Below are 25,350 nucleotides of genomic sequence, written 5' to 3'. Positions count from 1 at the left end.
TCCATCATTGGAGCTTTTTAAGAGCAGTTTAGACAGACACCTGTCAGGGATGGTCTAATGATGCTTCGTCCTGCCATTAGTGTGGGAGACTGGATTAAATAGCCTTCTGAGGACCCTTCCAGTCCTATGATGCTATGATATAGCAGTTATAACATTTTGGCTAAGGTTATAACATTTCAGAGGGATCATCAGAGCGCATGCGACCTGGGATCTACCAAGATCAGTGTCCCATCACAGGGAACAGCTGATATCAGAAGAAGGTGCAAGAAACACTATAATGAGAACTTTCCCATAGAGGAAACTTTTTTCTAATCCTGGTTAGTTTTGACTTACATCCTGAAGCCAGACGAATTAGGGATAGTCGTAAAAGTCAGGGAGATTTTTGCCCTTAAATAATTGACTGCTTTACAAATTCCACCCTTAACTCTCAACCTGTGACTAATTTCTTTAACATACTTGCATGATGGAGTTCATCAAAGATTTTGGTCAGTCAGATTTCCTTTGTCCATTATTTTATTGACATGTTCCAAGAACTCTAGTAAATTGTAGAAGCATGAATTTCTTTTGTAGAAAGAGTGTTGACTGGTACCAGATGATGTTCAACCAGCTGTTTTATTACTCTGTCTCTATGGCAAGTTTGTCAAGTGAGCTAAGTTCCTTCTGAGGCACTTCAGTGAAGCATCCAGGTTTTCAAAAGCAGTCATCAACCTACAGCTTCCATTGTTTAGTTTGAAAATGAGGAAGAAGCCAACAAAAGCACAATTTGGGATTGCCATAGTTACTTTCTGAAATTCTTGGGGAGGGGAAAGGTGGAGAAAGGGGATATGTAAGAGAAGATCACCTCAGGATGCTATGATCATTGTATTGTAAAAACTTTTTCTGAGAAAAAAATAAAATTCAGAATTCAAGCTTTTTCAAAGCTTTAGCTAATAATCTGCTTTATTTACATGCTGCATGAAACATCCAAATAATAGTATAGGTACCCCCATGACTCAATGTCATCTAGCCATCTACACAGTAACCATAATTTTAAGGCACCACTACTGACTTCTCTCCTCTTTTCACATAAAAAAGACTTATCTTCTGAAAATGTTCCTTCTAGTTGCAATATACACTTACGTGGGCAGGAGGTGAAGGTGATGATAGTGGAGGAGGAGATGAAGGAAACCTGGGGGTAGTAGTTGTGCTCTCTTTCTCCTCTTTAGCATCAGGTTCAGGTTGGATCAAGACAGAAGCCTGAGTAGCTTCATTTTCATCTTCTCCTTCAGGAAGTCTGGCCTCAGGTTCTAAAGTGGAACACTGGCCTATATCTGCATTTTTGAAGGACACAGGCTGAGCGAAGTCCATGGGGCTATGGAGACACAATGAAAATCAACCAGTCTCATGAATTCCTTTGTCTCTCTCTGTCAACCCTGAATAAGATATGCACTGCTCTGTGGTCACACTTGACCAAGCACTGAGTCTATTGTTTTAAAGTGTTATCAAAGTGATTTGTTTTGTAGAAGTTCCGCTTTCATTCTGTATTCCTTTTTTTCTCCTGTCCACCTGTTCCCTTCAGATCATTAACCTAATAGAGCAGAGCATTTAATATGGTTAAAGCTCTATGCAAAGTGTACTAATTTTCATTATCTGACAGCCCAGAATTTCATCCTTGTTTAAAAACAAAGGCACAGAATTCCACAGTAACGGTCTGTAACACCAAGGCATTATCAACGTAAGCTTTTGTGGTCTGGAATGTTGCTGTAGAACACTGTGGTATTTTACATGGGCAGGCACTAATTCTTGCACCTGGGAAGACTGACCTCAATAAATCAGACCTATGTCCTGTCAAGGGCATAATGCATATTGATAGAACAAAAAGAACAATGGCTTAGAGAGCAGTTTTCTTTTGTGTAAGTTTAGCTTATTACAGCAACTTTTCTCTTGGAAGTTGAGGTGCTTATAGGTCCAGTAACCAAAACATTTGTGAGAAAAAGTAAGACCTACTTACATGGCATTGAAGACAAGATTCCATATGCAACCCTCAAAAGGGGGTATGTTCCTGATAGGTGAAGCCTGAAAGTGAGATGGGGTCCCTCCCACAAAGAGCTTTTTAACAGTGATCGACTGATCAGTAGATAGCCTCTGAGTCTGTCTTCTGTCTTCATCTACTTGAACAGTAAACATCCTACAGAAAGATTAAAAGCACATCAATAAATAAAAGAGCTACCATGGCTATTGCTTGCATTAAAATAATAATTTTGCAGGCATCATTTGCTGCTGCACCCGCTATAACACTGGGTGAACCCAAATTGCTTGATTAGCAACACCACATTAAGCAAATATTAGCTACTAACAGGTTCATAGCCATCACTATGTTTCCTTCATTAATTCTCCATCAGGGCTTGGCAACAGACAGTGCAGTTAGAACGATAGTAGTTGAATTGTGAAGCATGACAGCACTGACATGGTAAGAGTCAAGCCTGCTGTATGTGACAGGATGTATAATCATATAGGGCTCAGTGCGATACAACAGCATGGGGTCACATTTTGTTTGGCTCTTTATTTTCTGGTTTGTACTAGCTATTATTTTCTTGCTAGGGGATAAACAATGCTCTGGAGTGCTCTGGTTGCAGGAATGAACAGTGGAATCATACCATACATTTAAAAAATATATGGTTATTCTGTGATGTGGGAAGGGAATAAGGGAGAAAGCCATGTGAATTGTTCACTGTAATTATGCAAATGTATAGTCCAAATGTAAGAGAAGTCACACAAAGACAATGCTACAGAGCAGTTAGATAGAGACACATACCCATGCATGTCAGTGTAAAATTACTGAAAGATTTTTACCACATTTTCAACAAAGCTAAGAGGACAGAGAAAGCTAGCTTGTTAGGAATCTGTATGTTGAAAAGAAAGAAACAGGTACTAATACAGAGAATGTTGCAATAGAGAGACAATGAGTTATTTTGACCGATTACAAATATAATATAAGGCAAAACAATAGCAGGGTCAGCCATCTATTTGATGTCGTTGGGACAATCTGGAGATGAGTGAATGTTGTAGCGACTGGGGAAACCTAATTCATTGTGAACTCAGTGCCAAAACGTGGATCAAAAACTTCAGTATGTTTGAGGGTGAAAGTGGAATGCTTAATTTGCCATAATCTCTTTACATTGCTTTATGGGATTTAATAGAAATTAGTCATGAGAGAGTAAGGATAATGAAAAATAGAGAGAAATCTGTAACTTTGGGGCATGTTAGCAAGTGTGTTGTTACTTTAGCGTTGTTGAGTCAATTCTCTATTTCCGGATCAAAAGATGTTAAATATTAGGCCCTAAATATTTATAGGTGCCTAGAGTTAGGCATCTACATCTATATTTAGGCACTTAAATAATCAGTATCATTTGTTCAGAAGAAGCAAGCACGCACGCTCACAAAGAGTTCGGTTCTGCAAGTAACTTCATTTTCTCAAACACAGAATCATATAACAAAGAAAATCCAATTCAATTTTCAAAAGTAAGACACCAAAGTCTATATTATTGTGATGCTCATATGCAGAAATAGGCACTTAAACTTATGCATACACATGACAATTTAGGTTTACTGAGTGCACAGTGTCCAGCCCCTTCACATTTATAAGTAGCAAGAGGTGGAACAAAGTACTCTGATCAAAAGACATAAATACTCTTTTCCTAGTTTCCATTCCACTGCTTCTCACTTTTAGATACCTTCAGCAAAGTACAATAATACTTTATTTCATCTTCAGATTACCACAGAAAACATTTACATGTTTTCCTACAGAATACTATCGCACAATGATGTGCATTAGTCCTGAGCACTATCATATAATTATCCTGGAATGGGAAGCAATTAGTTTATAATTATATGGACAATTAGCTATCTGAAGAGTTTTCAAATATTGCTCCCCAAATTTAAGACTGAGCTGATGACTAGCAGATAAAGGGGTTAGGTTTAATAATTGATTTCTTTCTATTTCCAATTCACTCCGGGTTACATAAAGTGCACAGTGTTCATTTAATTTGTTTTATAACAGAGCTACTGAGAAAATTGTGAAGGCTTTATTATAATATATGTCTCTCATCATCTGGATGGCATCACAGAGCAGTTATATTTGGATTTAATATAGAATCATAGAATTATAGAACACTAGAACTGGAAGAGACCTCGAGAGGTCATCAACTCCAGTCCCCTGCCCTCATAGCAGGACCCAGTACCGTCTGCACCAGTGGTGTGCAACCCATGGGTTGTGACCCTCAAGGGGGTTGCGGATGTCTTCCTAAGGGGTTGCAGTGCTTAGATCCGGCTGGCCAGGAGCTGGGCCCAACCACTGGCAGCCCGCATGGTGCGGTGCCTAGATCTGGCCAGCTGGGGGCTGGGCCTGGCAGTTGGTAGCTCCGTGGTGCAGGGGTCGTGGTGGAAAAAAGGTTGCGCACCACTGGTCTAGACCATTCCTGATAGACATCTGTCTAGCCTGCTCTTAAATATCTCCAGAGATGGAGATTCCACAACCCCCTAGGCAATTTATTCCAGTGTTTAACCACTCTGACAGTTAGGAAGTTTTTCCTAATGTCCATCCTAAACCTCCCTTGCTGCAGTTTAAGCCCATTGCATCTTGTCCTATCAACAGAGGCCAAGAACATGTTTTCTCCTTCTTCCATGTGACACCCTTTTAGATACCTGAAAACTGCTATCATGTCCCCTCCGTCTTCTCCTTTCCAAACTAAACAAGCCCAATTCTTTCAGATTACTGCCGCATTTTTTATACAGAAGTTTTATGACAAAAAGTCATAAGTGGAGTATAGACTATAACAATGTTTCTCAAAGTGGTCTGTGGGTCCACTCTGAGAAACCTGCTAACTGTCTGCTTCTGTTTATTTACTGGCTCCACAGCTATGGAGCCTCGTAACTCTCATTGGTTTTAGTTTGCCGTTTGCAGCCAAGGGGAGCTGCGGGAAGCAATGTGGGTTGGGTCGCTGTTTCCTGCGGCTCCCCATGCCTGCAAATGGTGAACTGGAGGCAATGGGAACCGCAAGACTCCTTGGCTGCAGAGCCGGTAAATAAACAAATAGGAGCAGCCAGTTTGCAAGTTTCTCAGAGTGGATTCAGGGACCACTTTGAGAAACACTGGACTAGATTAGCATAATACTCTTAACTATACTTTTCACACATTGGTTAGTCCATGTGAATCTTAAGGGGGGGATCATAGGGTTTCCCTTGATCAGTTAACGTGTTCAACTACAACTTGCTCTGGACACACTTGGAGTTCACAACATGTTAGCTATTACCAGGGCTCGCCAAACCGCGGCAAACCCCACTTGCTAGCCACGCTGTCTGGCGATCTGCTCATGCGCAGATCATTCTGCTCATGCGCAGATCGCCCGAACCCGGCTCTTCTGGGTTGCAATCTACTCGCCCCGGGCGAATAGATTGCATTATTTGTCGAGCCCTGGCTATTACTAACATATTGTTTATAATGTTTTATAAAAACATCTTTCTTCCTAGCGTGCACAAGCCCATTGAATATTTGTACAGTACATTCCACAATTGGGCCTAAACCTTGACTGAAGACTTAGGAAAGTAACAGACTATAAATATAGTAACTGCATAAATCCCTACACATCAAGATGAGAATGTTTATTGTTTCTTTTGCAACATTCGTAATAAATGGTAAAGTGCAATTCCTTAATAGCCTTGTTGGGAGCACGTGTCTGAAAAGGTGGCAAGGGAGGTTGAGCTAGTGAAAGGGTGAATGTAATTGAAATATCTGCAATGCCTTCACTGTGATAAAGCAACATTAGTGTTAATCTACTACTATGAATCTTTAGTTTTCTTAACTCGCTCAATTGGACACCACTGCAACCATCAGCATAAAAATTAGCATGTGGTATTTGGGAAAGGTTATCTGCTGCTGTTGCTATTTTGAAAGCTACATTTCTTTGCAACTCCTGCGAAGATGACTTGCTGTTCTGAAGCTCTATTTCACTTCCACTCAAATTAGATTAATCAAATACATTTGCCAAGTACCAAGAGGTTAAATATAGCAATTCTAACTAATGAAATCCTTAAGAGGAGCTGCCTGATAACCTCACTAAGGTATGTAGCCTTACCCAATGCAGTAATAAAATCAGCAGTCAAACTTTTTTAAAAGAAAACAATGCCCACATAAGAAGAGATACTGATTTCAGTTGTCTGTTTACTATGGTGATTGAATTAATTGTATTATGAGTTGTGTAGCACCCTGGACTCCTTGTTTGTTACCCTTTGATTCTTTCTATCCGGATGGAGTGTGCTCTACCATCATGAAAATCTCCAGATTCAGGCTTGATTGTGATCCTGCGTGGATCTCGTATTCCAGTGGAGATATGCACTTCTAGTCGACCTTTGTTCAGGAACACTGCATAATAGGCCTGAAATGTGGAATAGTTATTAACAGCTAAGCCATGTTCAGAAGGAAACTGCTTCTCTTAGCTTTGCATTTTCCCAAGCTTTCCTTTAGTAAAGCATATCTATTCTCCATTCCTCCACTTATTGTTGCTGGTGGTAGGAAATAACCTCATGAGACTGTCCTTAAGAACTGTGCACTGTCCTACTTAAGGCATAAAAATATAGTAATTGACTGAGGCTGTACTTAGAATTCCAGTCATCTAGGATAGTAGATGAAATTCTGCCATCCTACACTAGTATGAATCAGGAGTAATGTTTTTTAAGCCAAAGTTCTTGCTTTAGATTTACAGTAATATAAAAGAGAGCCTAATTTAACTCAGACTTGGGCATCTGATGTTGATAGCTAGAGTGGTTGTTATAGGAAGAGTTAAGATATATCAGTTTCAATTTTGCCGATGGGCTCAGATACATAAAAAACATCTTTCATGACATTTTTAATTAAAATATTTTACCCTATTTACATGCACATAGGAAAGAGCACCTCAGCCTCAAAGCATCCCAGTTCTTTGCTATCACAAGGCTAATCTTAAATCTTCCAGGCACAGGATTACCATGGATCTCAATGGACATTCTGTGTATGGAAGGCTGCCCGGATTATAGCCACCGTTACTCTAGTGACTAGTACCATGTTGTGAAGGATTCCCAGGACCCATCCCACAGTCACTCTAACAATGAATGCCATGTTCATAACTGTGTCCTGAAAAGCTTGGAAGTTGTAGAAGTAGCTCCATCCTATAATTACTATGATGAACATTTTCTTTATGGATCAGCCATTTATATGTGTTGACTCTGAATATGTTTTTGCAAGTGTTCTGTCCCAATACAACCCTGCAGGTGTAGGGGAGAACAGGGGAAAATCATTTATCAAATAAACTGTACGAGGAAAACAGAGTTGATTTCACTCTGCTATAGTCTACTTAGAAAGCTTCAACTGTATCATTATTTCAGTAATTTCAAACATCTGCAGTTTTGCTAATTAGTCACAAGGGTAGTGTAGACTGTGCTTTGCTGATGTTAATACAAGATATCTTCTCCTTCTGAAAGGAATTTTAAACTAGACTTTATTTTGGGAAGGAAGGGGAGATTGGGGTGTCGTTGAAGCTGCACCCTTGTATTAAAAATAAACAAACCCCAGTCTACCGTAGCAGCGCCAGACATTCATAACATCCAATGGCAATATAAGTTAATGGGAAATGTGGGTTCATAAGGAATGAGACCCATCACAAACTCTGGTGTTTTGGAAAATTACTGTACAAACTGCAGTAATTATTTCATTAAATCCAGCACGTAAGCATCGTCTGATCAGTCCTGGGAGGAGCCAAAGGGCAACATTTTGTCACTCAGGTCTGACAAATAAATAAATAAATGGAAGCAAATATAGGACACCAAAATAAATGTGGCATTTATTCTTAAAAAGTGAGTGCTGTTGCAGTAGTCACATAGAGAAATCCAGAATTGATCTGTAAATATGGTCAAATTACTATACCAAAGAACATAAGAACAGCTATACTGGGTCATACCAAAGGTCCATCTAGCCCAGTATCCTGTCTTCTGACAGTGACCAATGCCAGGTTTCCCATAGGGAGTGATCAGAACAGGGAATTACCAAGTGATCCCTCCCATCACCAATTTCCAGCCTGTGACAGAGGCTAGGGACATTCTAACAAAGAAGTTCTGATGGACCATCCTGGCTAATAAGTATTGATGGATCTACCCTCCATGAATTATCTAATTATTTTTCAAACTCTTTTAAAGTCCTGGTCTTCACAACATCATCTGGCAAGGAGTTCCACAGGTTGACTGTGCACTGCATGAAGAAATACTTGGTTTTGTTTATTTTAAACCTGCTACCTGTTAATTTCATTTGATGACCCCCAAATGAAATTAGTTCTTGTTATAGAAACAAGTAAATAACTTTTCCTTATTCACTGTCATGATTTTATAGAACTCTCATCCCCCATTTAGTCTCCTCTTTTCTAAGATGAAAAATCCTATTTTTTGCAACTCTGTGCTATATTAGTGCTTTGTGTGATACCACCTAAAAAATAAAAACATGAACTGATGGAATTCTGTGAACTTCAAACCCTCAAATACTCAAGAAAGCCAGTGCTCAATGCAAAAGTAAATTGTGAGCCTTCATGTAATTTTTCCTTCAAACAAGCAAGAGCTTTGGAAAGAAAAATCTCATTAATCAGCATTGCTCTTTTATTTCTTCATAAATATATCATGGTAGTGCAGTGTACACCAAGTTGTACAAAAAAAGCTCAACGGAAGTTATGATTTTTCCATATCTTCTATTGTATTGTTCTTTACCTGTCCAGTCTGTCTGCGTTTTCTCCTCGGAGGAATAGGTGTCCCACCTGTGCCAAATAAGATGACTCCAGATTCATTCTTGGTGCTGAAGGATAAGTTGATTTCTGTACCCATGTCAAATGAGACTGGTTGCAGTTCCACAAAACCTGGTTTGGGGAAGCTAACTGTGTAAAGATTCTGTGGAAAAAAGGAGAGAAAAAAGGTGAATTGGTATGACACAAAACGAAGTATGAGCCCCTCCCAGGTTATATTTATCCAATGTATTGTAGAGAGATAGACGATAATATATAGCAATTTACATTTTGAAAGTGTTGCACAAGTATTAATCAATCAGTACCATCAAACATAATTAGAACATTTCTGTAATATTAAATTTCAGAGGGAATGAATGGTTTACACAATTGCAGCTTTATTTCAGAATATCCAGTTGGTTTAAAAGAGAGCACTTATGGTTATTTTATCTGGCTGTTTTTCTGCCACTTTTAAATCAATCCACTAAAAAACAGTAAGCAATATGAACATGTGTTGTATTCTATTATTTGTAAAAGTGGACTGGAATATACAATCATTCATCACCGCTTCATCATCATCTAAGCACTACTGCTTTCCTGATGAGACCAACTCATAAATGAAGCACACTTTGCCCATAGCCCAAATGCTTTGCATGCTGGCAGACAGAAGCACAATGTAAAGACATGCAGTATGTCATCAAATAATAAATCAATGTATTTTATATCAGGTTTTCTGTAACTGCTGCCAATCTGTACTTGATTCCAACTGAGGAGTAGAGAATATTTCACAGAAACACTGCCTTTTTCTAAAATAACTTACCATTTTGTTAGTAGAGTGGAGTTGCCCTCAGAAAGAGACAGAGTAGATTGTGCCACATGAGAGAGGCAGACAGACATCTGCAATATTTTTCTTTGAAATTCCAAGGCAGTGAACTGAATATTATGTTAAACCTCATATTTTCCTTTCACTTATTATCCTATCCTATTCTTTTATGTACTCTCCCCTTTTATTGTTTATCTAGCTCATACACTGAGTAACAAAATTATCCTACACTACAGAAGAAGTGCAAGCTAGTCACTAAGGGTACCTCTTCACTGCACACTTATTTCTGAATAAGCTATTCTGGAAAAAATACTCAAACAGCTTATTTTGAAATAGCACATCTACACTACAGGGAAGTCTCAAAATTAGTCCAAAGCAGGCTTCCCTAATGTGAACATGTTACCTCGATTTAGAGCCCCAGGAGGCACCGGGGAGTAATTATTTTGAATGGCTTTGGGAAGGAGCTATTATGAAATAGCAGCAGTAGAGCGTCCACACTATTCCTATTCCAAAATAGTTATTTCGTAATAGACATTCTCTCTCATGGAAAGAGGTTTACAGAAGTTGGAATAAGCTGTCCCTTATTCTGAATGTATTTTGTTATTCCAAAATTATGCTGCTGTGTAGACACCATAAGAGAAAATAAATTTCACTAAATATTGTGTTAAGTTTTGTGCCATTCCTTCAAGTAAGAAGGCTCTTTTTGTGTCTGGAGAATAAAAATACTCTGCTCCCAATTCTAGAATATGATTTTTTTCAGTTTCATACAGATTAAAAGCCTTTTCATTTAAAAGCAACAGTTTAAAAAATATATATATTTTAAGTGCTATTTAAAGCGAAAACAAACTACATTATTAGAGAATTAGATAGAATACGTCTAATAGTTCAGTGGATGGCTATTAAAATAAACAGTAATGGAAGTACCACTGACTGGTGTTTGCCTACATTTCTGTCACCTGTAGTAATTAAAATTTATTTATATTCTAATTTGAAATCTTGAGACTTTGTGGTCTATGTCACAGATGGGAATGACCTTGCAAGATAAATTCTCCTCCAAACCTGAACCAACCTGAAACCATGATGGTGATTCAGATTTTGGTGAATTCAGTGAACCTTAGACCTGGACTACAAAAGTGAGGCCCAGTGAGGTTTCTTTTATATTAATTTTATGCAAAAATTGCTTTCCAGAGTGAACCTAGTAGTGGGGTGGGCACAGCTGGGTTTTTGGCCACTCCATACAAACAGACTCTGCCTGAGTTGATTCATGAGGCCCTCATCAGCTGACTTCTAGAGTGTCCATTTAGTCCTAGTTTCAAACACCTACAAGTCCATGGTGTCACATAAGAGGAGGCATGGAATACAAGCTCTCTCAGCCTTCTGAGTGAATTTGAGTAAGATAAAGTTGTTAACTTTCTACTTTCACAAAATCCGAATACCCTTGCTCCACCCTCCTTTGAAGTCTCATCCCGCTCAATTCATCCCCCCCATGTGGTTTGCTCTCCCCACCATCACTAATTTGATCATTTTTACTGGGCTGGTTCAAGGAGCTGGGATGCAGGATGGCATCACGGGTGGGGCCAGAAATGAAGGATTCAGAGTGCGGAAAGGGGCAGAGGTGAAGGGGGAGCTGATGGTTCTGATGTGGGGCTGGAGATAAGGGATTTGGAATGCAGGAGGAGGCTGTGGGCAGGTACTAACTGCTTTGGAGGGCAAGAGGGGGACAGGGCCTTGGAGGAGGTTAGGGGTACAGGCTCTGGGAGCTGCTTACTTCCTGCATCTCCTGGAAACAGCAGCATGTTCCTCTTGCAACTTCAGTGTGGTGATACAGGGGTTTTTAGGTCTAGATGCACTAGTTCGAATTAGCTTAGTTCGAATTAAGTTAGTTTGAATTAGTGCTGTAGTGTAGACATACCCTTATTTAGCTCTAATTTACACCTAAATATCTTTTAAGAGCCCAGTAAGTAGTGAAAGTGTTGGTAATGCTGCCAGACAATATTGACCTCCCACGGTGCGACAGATTCTCTGGTTTGGCATCAGTCAGCTCCCGAGGGTGCTGAACTAGAGAGGTTCAACCTGTACGACAATTGAACAGCCCCTCAGCCTGATCCTGCATCAACCAACACAGACCAGTCTCAGATTTTGCATTGCAGCATAGGGATACCCATAGTCTTTATCATCCTTTCAAAACTTCAGTCTTCTCATCTACAGTAACGGAATAATAATATATATAGCACAGTTACAATGCTAAATTAATTAACATTTGTAAAGGACTTTGAGACATTCAAATAGAATGTGCTTCAGAAGTGCTATGTACTACTGATATATTAACAACTCTGGGAGGGTTACTCAAACCTTCTTTTTTCTGAGGCAGAAACAATTATTTTTCATGCATCTTACTGTGAGAGAGTCCTTTGCAGGGCACTGAGCATTAATGGGTTGTCGCCGTGTAGCTTGGAGGTAGCTGCATTTCAATTATCCTCGTTCTATGGCACAAACTGTATTTTGTAAAGCGCTTTAGGATCCTTGATAATGAAAGATGCTATAAACAGTAACTAATACATAGTTGGCCTAACTCTATTCTTGTTCAAATCAATAGTAAAAGCTCCTATTTCCTTCAGTAGGTTGGCGGAAAGGCAGGCCAAAACAAAGTGATTTTGAAAATCCACTGTATGAGCACAGTATGGGATTGATATTTTGTGTTGCTAACGTACACAGAAAATATTTTATTTACTTTTTTACACAAACTGAATAGGAGAGAGACTAACCTCCAATGTGCATCCTTTGGTTATGCCAACAAAATCGGGGCTGCTTAGTATATTATATGGTGTTCGTGAAATTTCAATATCTTTGAGGCAGCCTGCATATTTCTTTAAGCTCACTTCTGGCCTGTAGAAAGATAAAAACAAATTAAAAACATAGTGCTTGTCATGGGAGTTACCAAGCAATATGTTTTCTGTGTCCACTAAAGGAGAGGCTTTATCAATCAGACCCACACACTCATGCATTCATATGCACAAAGATACATACTGCACCATTTTTTAAAAGCACAGGTACACATCTGAACACTCGAGTGTGTGCACACACACAAAGTACATCCTGCTTTCTACTGCCCATCAGCACATAGAGCTCTCTGGATTCCATCATTCACCAGAGGTCGAAAGGATGTTCTTCTCATCCCCCAAGAAGAACAGTCCTTAGCTCTACTTCTTTTCCTTTCCAAAGAGTGCTGTCTCCGTTGACATTTAAATGCAGAAAACTTATTATGAAATAAGTAGGAAACTGTCCTCCATGCAAAGCTAAAAGATGCGGGCTGGAAATCCCAAGTAAAAACCTTGACTCCGATAAAAATGTTACGTTCATGCCTACATTAGATTTTGATGGAAGAGGAACTTTTGTAACAAAGAAATTTAGGATTAAATATTTGCTAAAAAATGAAAGAATATTTCATTTCAATTCTTTGGATTTTTTTTACTAGACTAGTTTTCTTATTTTGGGAAGCCATTATGCTCTCATGGACTAAGATTCGTTTCTTACATAGCCCTCAGTTTTTCAAACACTGTCCTATAAAGGTAATTGTATTATTTCAGTCAGTTAACTCCCTCTCCCACAAAACACTTGGGGTTTGATTTGGATCCTCACTGCACAGCCAAGTAATTAAAGGTATCCTAATGTAACAGCAAAACTCCTATGCTATTGCATTGCATGGTCTTGGAATGCCAGAAGAGAAGACAAAGACTGAGCATTCCACTATAATTAACCAGCTAGTGTGGAAGTAGTTCAGAGACCTCATTTCTAAGAGCACTAACTCAAGCCCTAGGACTTGTGGCCAAGTCAGCCCTTTATTATAATCATTAGCCTCCCAACTAGCAAGAACTGCTCCACAATCTCCATTTTGGCTGAAATCCTCCTCCTTCCCCACCCCGCCCGCCCGCAATCCATTAAGCTATGGAGACGAAATCCAAAAGGAGCAGCAGTACCTATAACCAATTCACTGACATTATAGTTAATTTGCCTGGAGTGAATTCACTGATAATTCGTGTTAAAATGTCTCAGAGGGGTAGCCATGTTAGTCTGTAACTTAAAAAAACAATGAGTAGTCCTGTGGCACCTGAGAGGATAACCTGAGTCTCTGAGGGCTCATCTAGACTATGCTAGAGTGTCAAAAGAGGATATGAAAATTCAGAGGGAAAATAATTTAGATGCGGCTTTTTCATTGAACTCCTCCTCCCCGCTTTGTTGAAAAGCCGCATCTAAATGGCTTTCACTTTCGAAAGTGAGATCGGAAGAAGATATGCAAATTCCCGCGATGCCCTAAGGTGCCACAAGACTACTCCTTGTCTGATCATTCGTGTCATTAAAGTCTTTGGAGATGATAATAAATATATTAATGGGATATGGGGACAATCTGATCAGCCAAATAAAAGAAAAAATATTTTTAGAAAATAACAAGGAACTAAATTGGGGAATGAAAACTGAAATCCAGGCCATCGAATTCAGAATGCTGAAAAAACAAACAAATGATGTAATATGATTTTGTGGGTATTAATTATAAAATAACTGGATTTATAACAGATCATTTCAAATACACATTTTGGAATTGAAAGCCATTCTTTGCCTTGTTGCCATCTCAAAGTTCAGCACGGATTCTGCATCCTTTACATAAATTGTACCAACCTTCTGGTTTACCAAAATAATTCAAACTGCATTTTTTCACTGCCATTCAATTATAGTCAGATTTACATTTCTGATTCTCTACATCCAGTCTCTTCTCAGTACCTCTTTAAAGATTTCACTTTGAGGCAGCAGAACTGTTCTGCAATCTCATTGCCAGCAATTACTTGCAGTTGCCTGAATGCCACCAGGTTGTACAAATACCTACAAGCATGTGTCTGCCATCCAAACAGCAATTCCCCATTTGCACCCCTTTTCACTGACATCTCCAATTTCAAAAATCTGCTGTTGCCAACCTACAATTCCCAACAAGAGTTATGTGAACTTAACCTTTGTGTGAAATTTTAACTCTGCTTTCATGTTTTACTAAAGATCCAATTGGGATTCATCCAGACATTTGCTGAGATTCACAATAGTTTTTGAAAACCTAGGCTGAATTTCAGGTGAATCTCAGTAGGCTTTCCTTTAAGCCAGGCCGTTTCCAGGGAGACATGTAAGGTTTTGTTCTAATCATTAGGGTTTCTTAGTTTGGGGATTGCATGTGTGACTCAAAACTAGGCATTAACTTGGACACAACCCCATTCAAACTGAAACACACATGCGCAAAAGGTATCACAACTCCCCGCTGGCCCAAACTGGCAAGTTTCACACAAATATGCTCCTAACCTTCCACCCAGTTTTAGGAATTAAATCATTGCCTTGGAGAACAACATTTCCAGTCCCTGAACTTGTTGAGCCACTACACCACCCCAAGCTGAGCAAAAAGCACATCTATACAGTATTTTTAAATATAGCTTGCACCTAGATTTCTTTAACTGGGATCTTGATTGAATTAAAAAACTACAACAACTTACAGCAGAAATAAGCAACTATGTGAAGAGGCGGGAAAGTTATTTGGGTACATGTGTGCGCAGCGTGCAACAAGAGTGTTAAGCACTTGGGAGCAGCTTTGCTTGTTGCAGCAGAAGCAACTTTTTTAATTAACAGCCCCAGGGGAACAGCTGGTGTGAAAGCTACCCACAGGCTGCTTCTGCACTGCCACCTGAACCAAGCTGCGCTTACTCAATGCATGCAAGTCATGCAGATATTTAATTATTTTTACCTTGCTTTCATACTAGGATAAAAGAGAGGGAAAAACAATTTTATTTTTAATTACAGTCACTGTAGAAAATGATATTCATAATCAGGATTCAGAACATTTCAGACTGAAATAGATCTAGTGAAAACAGATGTATGATAGAGAGATTCTTTTAATATAAATAATTATACAACAGACCTTAACAGGCACTAGCACAACTAATGGTGCTATTCCCCACCACACGTTCTCCCTTAAAATGTCATGTAGCTCTGTAAATACTTGCATTATTTGTTGCTACAATTAGTCATGTGTAAAAGAAAAATCTTAAAAGTAACTTGTAGGAAATGGGTTGGGACTAATACAGCCTGGTGTTCTCACAAAGTCATAGGTATCTCAATGTCCGCTGCTTGCGGCAGCTCAAGTGATCTTTAGCTACGATAGTAAATTACTGCACCATGCATCTTGCACCACTTCACAACTGATGAATCATAGCTACAGGCACAATGGTTCCCACAGTTTAAAGTAGCTATAGTGTTCTTCGTTTCCTAAGCAACCAGAAAGGATATGCCTAGGAGTAATTTCTTCACATAATTTGGCACATACCAGTGTGACTTCACAATTATATAATACAATATGAGACTTCATAAGTGAAACAGCTTGGTTTTTTCATTGCAAGTAAACTGATATCAGAGGTACCATAAATTAAATGTAATAAGTTAACAAATATGCCTCTTCTCCTTTTGGTTGTCGCAGAGCCCACTAAACTACAGCAATGCTTTCTGGTGCACAAGGTGACTAAGACTTTCATTAAGAAATGTAAATGAGATTGACATGGATTAATAGACTATTTTTGTTATAGTTCATCTGTTCATTGTAGCTCAATTTTTTTGTCATGTAGAAATACTGAACAATCATTGAACCATTGAGCCTTTGAACCTGTTAAATTCCAGAATCTCATATCCCATTTCTTAAATACTGAACTATAGTGAAAAGAAAAATTCAATGTATTTTATACATGGTGAAATTTACTGTGGAGGAGTTTTTCTGAGTAAGCAGTTCAGAATTGGACTCACAGATAAATAAAATAAAATAAAATTAACCAAATTTCATTACATTTTAAGTACACTGCATGATATTTTAAATCTATTCAATATAATTCTTGAGCTCAAAGAATTTTACCTTAGTGAAGTATTTAAGAATGGAACTTTTCTCTTTAAATAAGTACAACATTCAATACATTTTATATAACCCGTATTGAAAGTATATTAGGCCCAGATCCTGCAAAAATTGACACAATAATTTAATATTAAACAAATTAGTAGTTTCTGACTTCAGAGAGACTACTTATATGTGTAAAGTTAAACATGTACTTAAGTCATTGCAGGATTTGGGTTTTAGTTTGGTCTGTAGTTTTGGAGGTGCAAATTCCATTTTTATATGAAGCAAAAAAAATATGGATAAAGAGAAGCCATGTTACATTACTTGTTTCCATACACAGCATCAGGAACCTTTACTGTAGTATAATCACAGCTTACAGTGCATTTGAAATGGAGCAATGACCAATTCAAGCCATCTTAGGGAATAAGCTGTCACTTACAGAAGAAATATAACTTAAGAGTGTCAATGCCAAGGTACCTTTCGGTCCTGCATTGGGAATGGAATTCTCTCCTGGAAAGTGAACTTGAGGAGAACCAGGTAGATACACCACACTTACGTTATATACCCTCCCAATAGGCAAATATATTGTTTTAAGTCCAATTACCTCAGGTTTCTGAGAATTGGCAATCCACCAAAATATATTTTCTCATCAGCTTTCAAGTTGAGACCAAAATGGCTTCCTGTAGAAGTTGTTGTTATGATCTCTTCCTGATTGGTATCTATGTCTACAACTGATACATTGGCTGGAAAAGAATAAGAAGTTTAAAATCAGACATGAACAATATATTGCACAGTGGAAATAAATGAAGGAAATTTCTTTTTGGAGTGTAGAAAGTGGGGTAGAGTATCTTGCTGGTTAGATACTGGATTTCCAAATAATAAATTATCTGGCTGGGAGAAAAAACATATTTTTCTCTGTTGCCATAACAACCTGAAAAGTACCACTGCAATCTTGTATGCTTTATTTTTAAATATGTTCTATCCCCAGCCCTACCTGGTTTGTTTTCAGTGTCAATACTTTATTCAGTGACAAGATTAGGACACAATCAAGAATGAGGAGATCATTTCATATCTACTTTGCTCGTTTGAATCCAATGCAGGACACAAATAAGCAAAAGCTTTTACCATAGATAGTTGCTTAGCATCATACGTATCTCAGTTCAAGTCCCAGTGGACATATAACTTACTTCACAAACAAGCCTCATGCTGTATACAATTGCCAGGTTCCTCTCAACAAAAGTCAAATACAGAATGGATATGGAGTCCACATTCACCTCTGACTCCCTGTAGTTCCTGCTTAGCTTTAGTTTTTGTACAAGTAGAGCTTAAAGAATCCATGGCATTTTTTTAAAGCGTTTCTGCTGTCTGAGTTCCAGTATTCATGATACTGTATTACTGAATATATAATGGCTTCTGTGTTTATTTACATAATTATTGCACTGCCAGTATTTAACTCATTATTTTTAAAGCACTTTGTGATACCCAGAAATATGAAAAGCATTGTAAAGCATAAAACCAATTTTGAATCTAGCAGAAATCACATAGGTTTGCTTTATGAACTTTAAACAACATCAGAGCACTGTACGAAGAAAACATTTTTCACTCAAATACATTTTAGAATGTAATTTAGCCAGCTGAAAGCAGAATTATGCCTGAAAATTAAGCTACCGGTTTCAAGAGAAAGTCATAAAAGACCTGGTTGACACTACAATCAGTCATTTCTAACCTAAGCCACCTGAAACCTAAGCAAAAGAAGTTGCTAAATCACTTTCTCAAAGAACTTTCTAATCCAGCAATTTTGTACATCATCTTCCCCATGATTAGATGGTTAGCTGTGCTGGATAGGGTAATTAGAGCACTTACGATGTTATCACTGTAGGAACTCACCTTGTTTCTGAATTCTTGACAGGGTGAATGATTTCCATTTCCCATCGTTATAGTTTTGGTTGCCAATTACAGAAGTTGTACCTGAACCCAGATCATAGCTGACTTTTATATGCCCATCGGTGAGCTCTATGCTCATGAAATCTTTCTGTTAATGAGACATATTGGACACATTGCTTAGACACACTGGAAGACTGGTTTCTGTTCTCCGTGATAAGCAATATTTAACATGAAACAATTCTTTAATGAGTGATAATATACAAGATTGTTATATAAGTTGTTAAACTCTTCAGATATTTGCTGTGCCTAACTTCAAGTGCACCAAAATATATTGTCAAAGAGTTATTTTTATTTCTTAATTTCTTATACAGGTCACTGGCTAAAGTGGTGCATTGTCTTGCAATTTGTTTCTAGTTTACCACAAATGGATTTGTGTAGTTCAGTTTGCTGTGATTCCTAACAAGTACTGGTGCTGGTGTTTAAATACCCTGAGGTTGCATCAGTGGTAGCTGACTGGAGTGATGGTATAATAAACTAGAATATCTAGAGCAAACAAAAACCAGTAGGATACAGGAGAAAAAATTATTAGCTCATGAAAGAGTAGGTCTTGAGAAATAGGGAACTACTTAACCAGGGGCATGAGACCATGACAAGTTTTAATTTTAGATATTGTTTCTCTCATGGCTGCTCCTTCCAAAGATAGTATGAACCCACATTTTAATAGAGAAATTATTTCACGGACCATCTTTGCTCCTGTTGTATGGCCACCTACCCACCTATTCACAACCAGAAGACATCCCCAGAGAAGCTACCACAGTTGCTATATAAAAAATTAATCTTAACAAAAATAATGAATTTTGGCTCTCTCTTAATGCAGTTCCAGTGACAGGAAATAAGCCAGCACAATGTGATCAGCGAATGGCACATGCCCACAAGTAAATGTTCTGTAATGACCCAAGAAACATTTTTGAAAACCCCTGACCTGAAGCTCACAATCCATATTAGAAGAATAAAGTGTGATGGATTCTGATCTCAGTTATGATATTGTCAGTTTGAAGCAGTTGTACTGATATTTAGTGGAACTGTTCAAGATTTACATCAGTGCAAATTAGATCAGTTTCTGGACAGTTGTATTTAGGAATAAGAAAAACTTAAAAAACAACAAATAGTCTAGTAGCACCTTAAAGAGTAACAAAACATGTATATGGTATCATGAGCTTTTGTGGGCACAACCCACTTTTGTAGATGTCAGGATCATCTGAAGAAGTGGGGTGTGCCCACGAAAGCTTATGATACCACCTACATGTTGTGTTACACTTTAAGGTACTACTAAACTATTTGTTGTTTTTTAAGTTTTTCCTGTTACAGACTAACTCAGCTACCCCTCTGAAGCTTTAGGAATAAGACAACTGGTCTGTTCCTTATGTCCACAGACCCTTGACAAAGCAGACAAATGAAAAAATAAAATAATCTCGATAAACAATGTCTGAAATTTCCCAGTTCAGCTGTAGTGTGAGAACACTAATTTTTAAAAGACATGCCTAAGGCATATTCTGTTGGGTGTTCTGTGCATAGTTACACTATCCCAATGCCCACTTTGGACACAAAATCATTCTGTAGTCAGTTCTTTCTTGTGCCTATCATTTTTCATTTATTATACTTTAAGCCACAAAAATTTACCACAACTGAAGGGACAAAATAAAAAGTTTTTGCTAATTTGAGCATCTCAAAAGATGAAATAAAAAATCTTGGCCACACTAAAGTAATTGACTTCTGTGGGGCCAGGACTGCACCCATGACATTTTTTCCCATATGAACACACACCACCACTCCTTTCTCAACACTCTCACATCCAAACATAAGATGACAACTGAAATGCTGCCTAGTATACTAGAATATTGTCACATACAAATCATTTGACTCCACAACTCACTATCTATAAAACCCTCCAGCTTCAGTATTGCAGAGATAATCAACATTGTAATTGCACAGTTGTTTTTTTAATTTTCATTTCTTCTTTTGAGGATCAGATATTTAGTAATTGTATAGATAGCATGAAACATGGTGAGAAGGTTTTATTTTTTTACCAAGTCATCTGTAGCAAGGTACATCAGCAGAGCACTGGAAGAGAAGGTCTTGAACTTGAACATCACAGTAGAAATATTGGGGTTCCAGCGGACTGGGCGGCTCACCAACGCATAACCATCTCCGTCAAACTGAACAGTTCCCTCACTGTCTGCCACCTGTGGGCTATTAGAAAAAGAAAGTCTTCATATTCCCACTAGTTTTTTGAACTGCTTTTGGGCAAAAAGGAACCACAAGAATCTGAGGGAAGCCAAATCTTATTCAAATATATCTTCTGACACCTGAGCCTGTAAACTCAATCCATATGTTGTAAAACATGGAAGGTAGTCTAGGAGAAAAATAGGGGAGATGTCTGCCTTGAGTGTTTCATAGGCCATATAATTTAATCTGGCATATTTTAGTGTGAAAAGATTCATGTCAGCATTAGGTAACCACAGATATTAAGTGATTTTAGTAGGTGACAGCCCTAGAGACTGAAGTCCTCTATTTATTCACAACTGATATACAGCACAAGAACAGCAGTGTCAGTCTCCCCACACTGTTCTGCTACTGTGCCTGAATTCTGTTAATATCAGAGCTCTGAGCCACAGGACTTTTCAAACCTATAAACCTGCCACCTCTGACTAAGGAACCCAATCCTGGACTCTGATTGGCAAAATGCTGGGTCTCCTGATTGGTTCACACCTTCCGTACAAACCACACATTGGTGCAAGCAGCTGTCTGTGAAACTGGGTTCTCTCTGCTTCAGACTGTTTTTCTTTTTTTTGAGATATCTATTTCTACTGTCTGCTGCTGATCTCTTGGTAACCTGACTCACCTAGTTCCTGACCAATGTTCCCTCTAATCTTTTCCATCCTTGTGCAGACTTTTTCCATCTATGTGCAGAATAAATATTTTATGTGCACCAAGGATGTATGAATGTGCACCACCAACAGAAACAAAACCTAGGTATGGGCACTCTATTAATTAGTTGGGCAGCATTTGAATCTCTCCTGAGTAGCTTCACAAGTGCACGGCTTACAGGGAACACTGCTCCTGACATCTGATTTGGGATTTGACCTCTGGCCTGTCTTGGAGTTGGAGCTCTTGCTACTGGACCTGGCCTGACCCCCATCTCCTGTTCTGAACTCTAGGTCAGACCACCCAAATCCAGGTTGTGACAGTTAAGTTAAGAAGAGAACACATGTTTCAGGAACAAGTCAGTTCAGTTTCCTTTGCTGTTCAAACAATGTTGTCTCTTCTGAGACTTCCAACAAGAGATGCAATTCATGCCAACTTACTATTGTGGTGGGGTTTTTTGAGATGTGGATTCATTCCCATTCTTTTCTGTCAGACAACCAGTGACTTTTGGGCACTACTAAAGTCAGCCGAATTTGATCAAGAGATTTAGAAACAAAGAAGTGGCGTGCATGGGTCCTCACTCAGGCTATGTCTACACTTGCGGCTTCTTGCGCAAGTAATATGCAAATGAAGCTAAGCGTGGACTATTGCTGAGCCTCATTTGCATACCTAATGAGCTACCATTTTTTCAGAAGAGGCTCTTGCGCAAGAAGGAGCGTCTACACTGCCCCTCCTTGCGCAAGAAAAACCTTCTTGTGCAATGCCGTTCTTCCTCTCAAGTAACAGGTGTAACGGCATTGCGCAAGAGGGTTTTTCTTGCGCAAGAAGGGGCAGTGTAGACGCTCCTTCTTGTGCAAGTGCCTCTTCTGAAAAAAATGGTGGCTCATTAGGTAAGCAAATGAGGCTCAGCGATATTCCACGCTTAGCCTCATTTGCATATTACTCGTGCAAAAAGCCGCGAGTGTAGACATAGCCTCAATGTTTCATTATGCATAGGGCCCTGCCATATTAATGGCCAGGAAAAATATGTCATGAACTGTGAAATCTGCTTTCCCCGCATGAAGTCTGGTCTTTTGTGTGCTTTTACCTTATAATACATAGATTACACAGGGGAGACCAGTTCTGAAACTGGGCATCCTGATCCAAAAGGATTTTAAAGGATGGTGGGAATACTGCCACCATTCTGTGCTGTCCTCAGAGCTGAGTCGCCAGCTCTGAAGGCAGCGCCCCATCACCACCAGTAGCAAAAGCAGTAACAGTAGCGATACCCTGCCATACTCCCCTTACATTTTTGCTGCTGCAGGTGGCAGCTCTGCCTTCAGAGCTGAGCTCCCAGCCAGTAGCCTCCACTTTCTAGCTGCCCAGCTCCAAAGGCAGCGCAGCCACCAGCAGCAATGCAGAAATAAGGGTAGCAATACCACAACTCCCACTACAATAACCTTCCGACTCCTTCCCCCAACTCCTTTCTTGGTCAGGGTCCCTACAATTACAACACTGTCATTTCAGATTTAAATAGCTGAAATGATGACATTTCCAATTGTTTAATCCTATGACCTTGAAATTGACCAAAATGGACTGTGAATTTGGCAGGGCCCTAATTATACATACTATTCCCTCATTTTTATATGTAAAAAAGGATCTTGGATTTAGATTTCTAACTCCCACATAGTCATGTTTCATGGTGAGTTGCTCTCTCATATATTTTCCAGGAGAGCAATTTTATGAGATTAATTTAAAGTTCTTATTGTGGGAATGGGGCAATGTGCTATGGATGAAGTTAAGGTGAGCAAACTTTGCACTTTCTTACATGTTCCTAAGCCCCAACATTCTTTTTCATTCCTTCTCTTGAGCTCCAATCAATCATTTCAGGATCATCACACATGTGCTTGAGAAATGAGATTTATTCTGTTTTGGCCTGATCCAAAGCCCAGTGAGGTCAACAAAAGATTTTCTACAATCTCAATAGGTTTTGGAGCAAGATTTCACTGTACTCAGATGAGGGTACTCTCTCCTCATTAGCCTTAACTCTATTGCAGGTACTATCAACCTCCTTTATTAAATGGGGGAGGGGGACCCACTACTTGGTATTATTAATATTCCTTTAGATTCATTGATTTATGTGCAGCATTCTGTATTGTGCTTACTTACAGGGGGATGACTGGTAAAGATATTCCTATTTTACTCCCCAACAGAATGATGCATGCTCACAGACAGATATATAAAGAGCAAAGAACATAAAAAGAAGCCAGTTCATTACCAACCTGACAGTACATCCTTTGCAGTCACCTTCTGTGTCTCTGAAATTCCACAGTCCTATGGGTTTGCTGTCCAAGTAAGTTTCTCCCATGCAGCCAGTGAAGGTAGTGACTCTTACAGCATCAGATTTCTGCAGATAGGAAAATACAGAATTTGTTAGAATGCAGTTTGAAGTGATCTTCTATCTTCACAGTATAACGGTAGAATGGATACAACAAATACTGAAAGAGAGTGGAGATTTATAACAAAATATCATTTTCATTCCACACATTCTTTTTTAAAATAAGTATCTGGGCGTAGATAAACTAGTATAGGAGTGCAGTAGGACTGGAAAAGCAGGATATGTAGGGAAAAGATCTGGGCACATAATTCTTGGTTTTCTTCCTGATTCAACTGCCCCATCTGCCTCACCAGATATTCATGATAGTTACTATTCTTCCACCTGTGGAATACTCTTTTCCAAGTTTCAGTGTTTTTCCTTTACAGATCAAGGTAAGGACTGTTTAATCTCCTCCACACTATGGTAAATATGCTGTTTCCACATTATATTCAGTCCTTGAAAGCCATGAAAATGAGAGACTGGAAAATGAAGCACGTTAGCATAATGAGCATTGCTAACACCAGTTAGTTGGTTAACATTGGAAAAATCATATAATTTTGAAATTTAAAAAAATACTGCAAAAGCAAAGCAAGATGAAACTCCTACTAAATGATGGTAACACGTTCTGTGTGGGTTCCACTCATTTTAGCTAACTGAAATTAACATGAGACTATGATCAGCGCATATAAATCTCATCTCAATTCATCCTTCTAAAAATGTTAATTTCATTTAAAGTTTTACTTCCATATAAGCTGATTTAAAATCTATGCATTTAGAATTTTGAGACATAAAAGCACCAGATGCTTTTGATAAGCAGTAATCAATATTAAGAATATTAATTTACAAGAACATGAAGAAGAACATCTTGAAAACTTTGAAAGAAGAATATGGTTTGAAAGTCTTAATGTGCTGTGATATTTCCCAGAGTAATCATAAATGTTTTAATTAGAAGCAGGATGAATTTATTGTCACTTATGAGAACTTCATGATATGTAAGTAAGAAAAATTCTATATGGAAAGGAACATTTTATAAACATTTCAGAGCAGGAAAGTGATATGAAAGAAGCCGAGACACACACACAAAAAGGGATTTCCGATCCTATCCTAAGGCAAATCTGTGATTCTGTTTGATCACCCAGACTGAGACAGAGTAAATGAAATATTAGATTTATGAGTGATACCTTTTAAAGTATCAATGACCTTGATGAATGTTTCAATTTTTTATAGGAGATGCTATTTTAAATACTGTAAGATTCTGCCAGACTTCATTTTGTCTATTTAATAACTAAACTTACAGAGGAGGATACAATGTTGTTATCCTCATGCTGGTCCCAGGATATTAGACAAGATGCGTGAGGTAATAATCTATTTGTGGGCCAACTTCTATTGGTGAGAGAGACACACTGTTGATCGTACACAGAGCAATTGCTTCACGTCTCACCAACAATAAAAGGTATTACCTTACCCACCTTGGCTACGTCTAGACTGGCATGATTTTGCGGAAATACTTTTAATGGAAAAGTTTTCTGTTAAAAGTATTTCCGCAAAAGAGCATCTAGATTGGCCATTACAAAGTCAGTGTTCTTGCGCAAATTCAAGTGGCCAGTGTAGACAGCTGGTAAGTTTTTGCGCAAAAGCAGGTGCTTTTGCACAAAAACTTGCCAGTTTAGATGCACCCGTT

General features: G+C 38.6%; 1 protein-coding gene across 6 annotated transcripts in view; it reads right to left on the bottom strand.

Moving 5' to 3' along the window:
* Positions 1–25,350, bottom strand: part of LAMA2 (laminin subunit alpha 2) — a 502,508-nt gene that overhangs the window by 29,105 nt on the left and 448,053 nt on the right. For 5 of the 6 annotated variants that reach the window (XM_075924139.1, XM_075924141.1, XM_075924140.1 and 2 more), the window contains 9 exons: positions 23,575–23,699; positions 20,476–20,638; positions 18,392–18,536; positions 17,109–17,247; positions 12,363–12,483; positions 8,764–8,940; positions 6,265–6,413; positions 1,991–2,167; positions 1,120–1,351 (listed from right to left, as the gene is read on the bottom strand). In XM_075924139.1, coding sequence (XP_075780254.1) covers positions 1,120–1,351; positions 1,991–2,167; positions 6,265–6,413; positions 8,764–8,940; positions 12,363–12,483; positions 17,109–17,247; positions 18,392–18,536; positions 20,476–20,638; positions 23,575–23,699 — 1,428 coding nt within the window. Of the gene's footprint in view, positions 1–1,119; positions 1,352–1,990; positions 2,168–6,264; positions 6,414–8,763; positions 8,941–12,362; positions 12,484–13,721; positions 15,383–17,108; positions 17,248–18,391; positions 18,537–20,475; positions 20,639–23,574; positions 23,700–25,350 lie in introns of those variants that run through there. The other variant, XM_075924144.1, reaches the window with a different exon arrangement.

Source organism: Pelodiscus sinensis, chromosome 3 (genome assembly GCF_049634645.1).
Source record: "Pelodiscus sinensis isolate JC-2024 chromosome 3, ASM4963464v1, whole genome shotgun sequence".
Lineage (NCBI taxonomy): Eukaryota > Metazoa > Chordata > Testudines > Trionychidae > Pelodiscus > Pelodiscus sinensis.
This window is presented reverse-complemented; position numbering and strand designations above follow the sequence as displayed.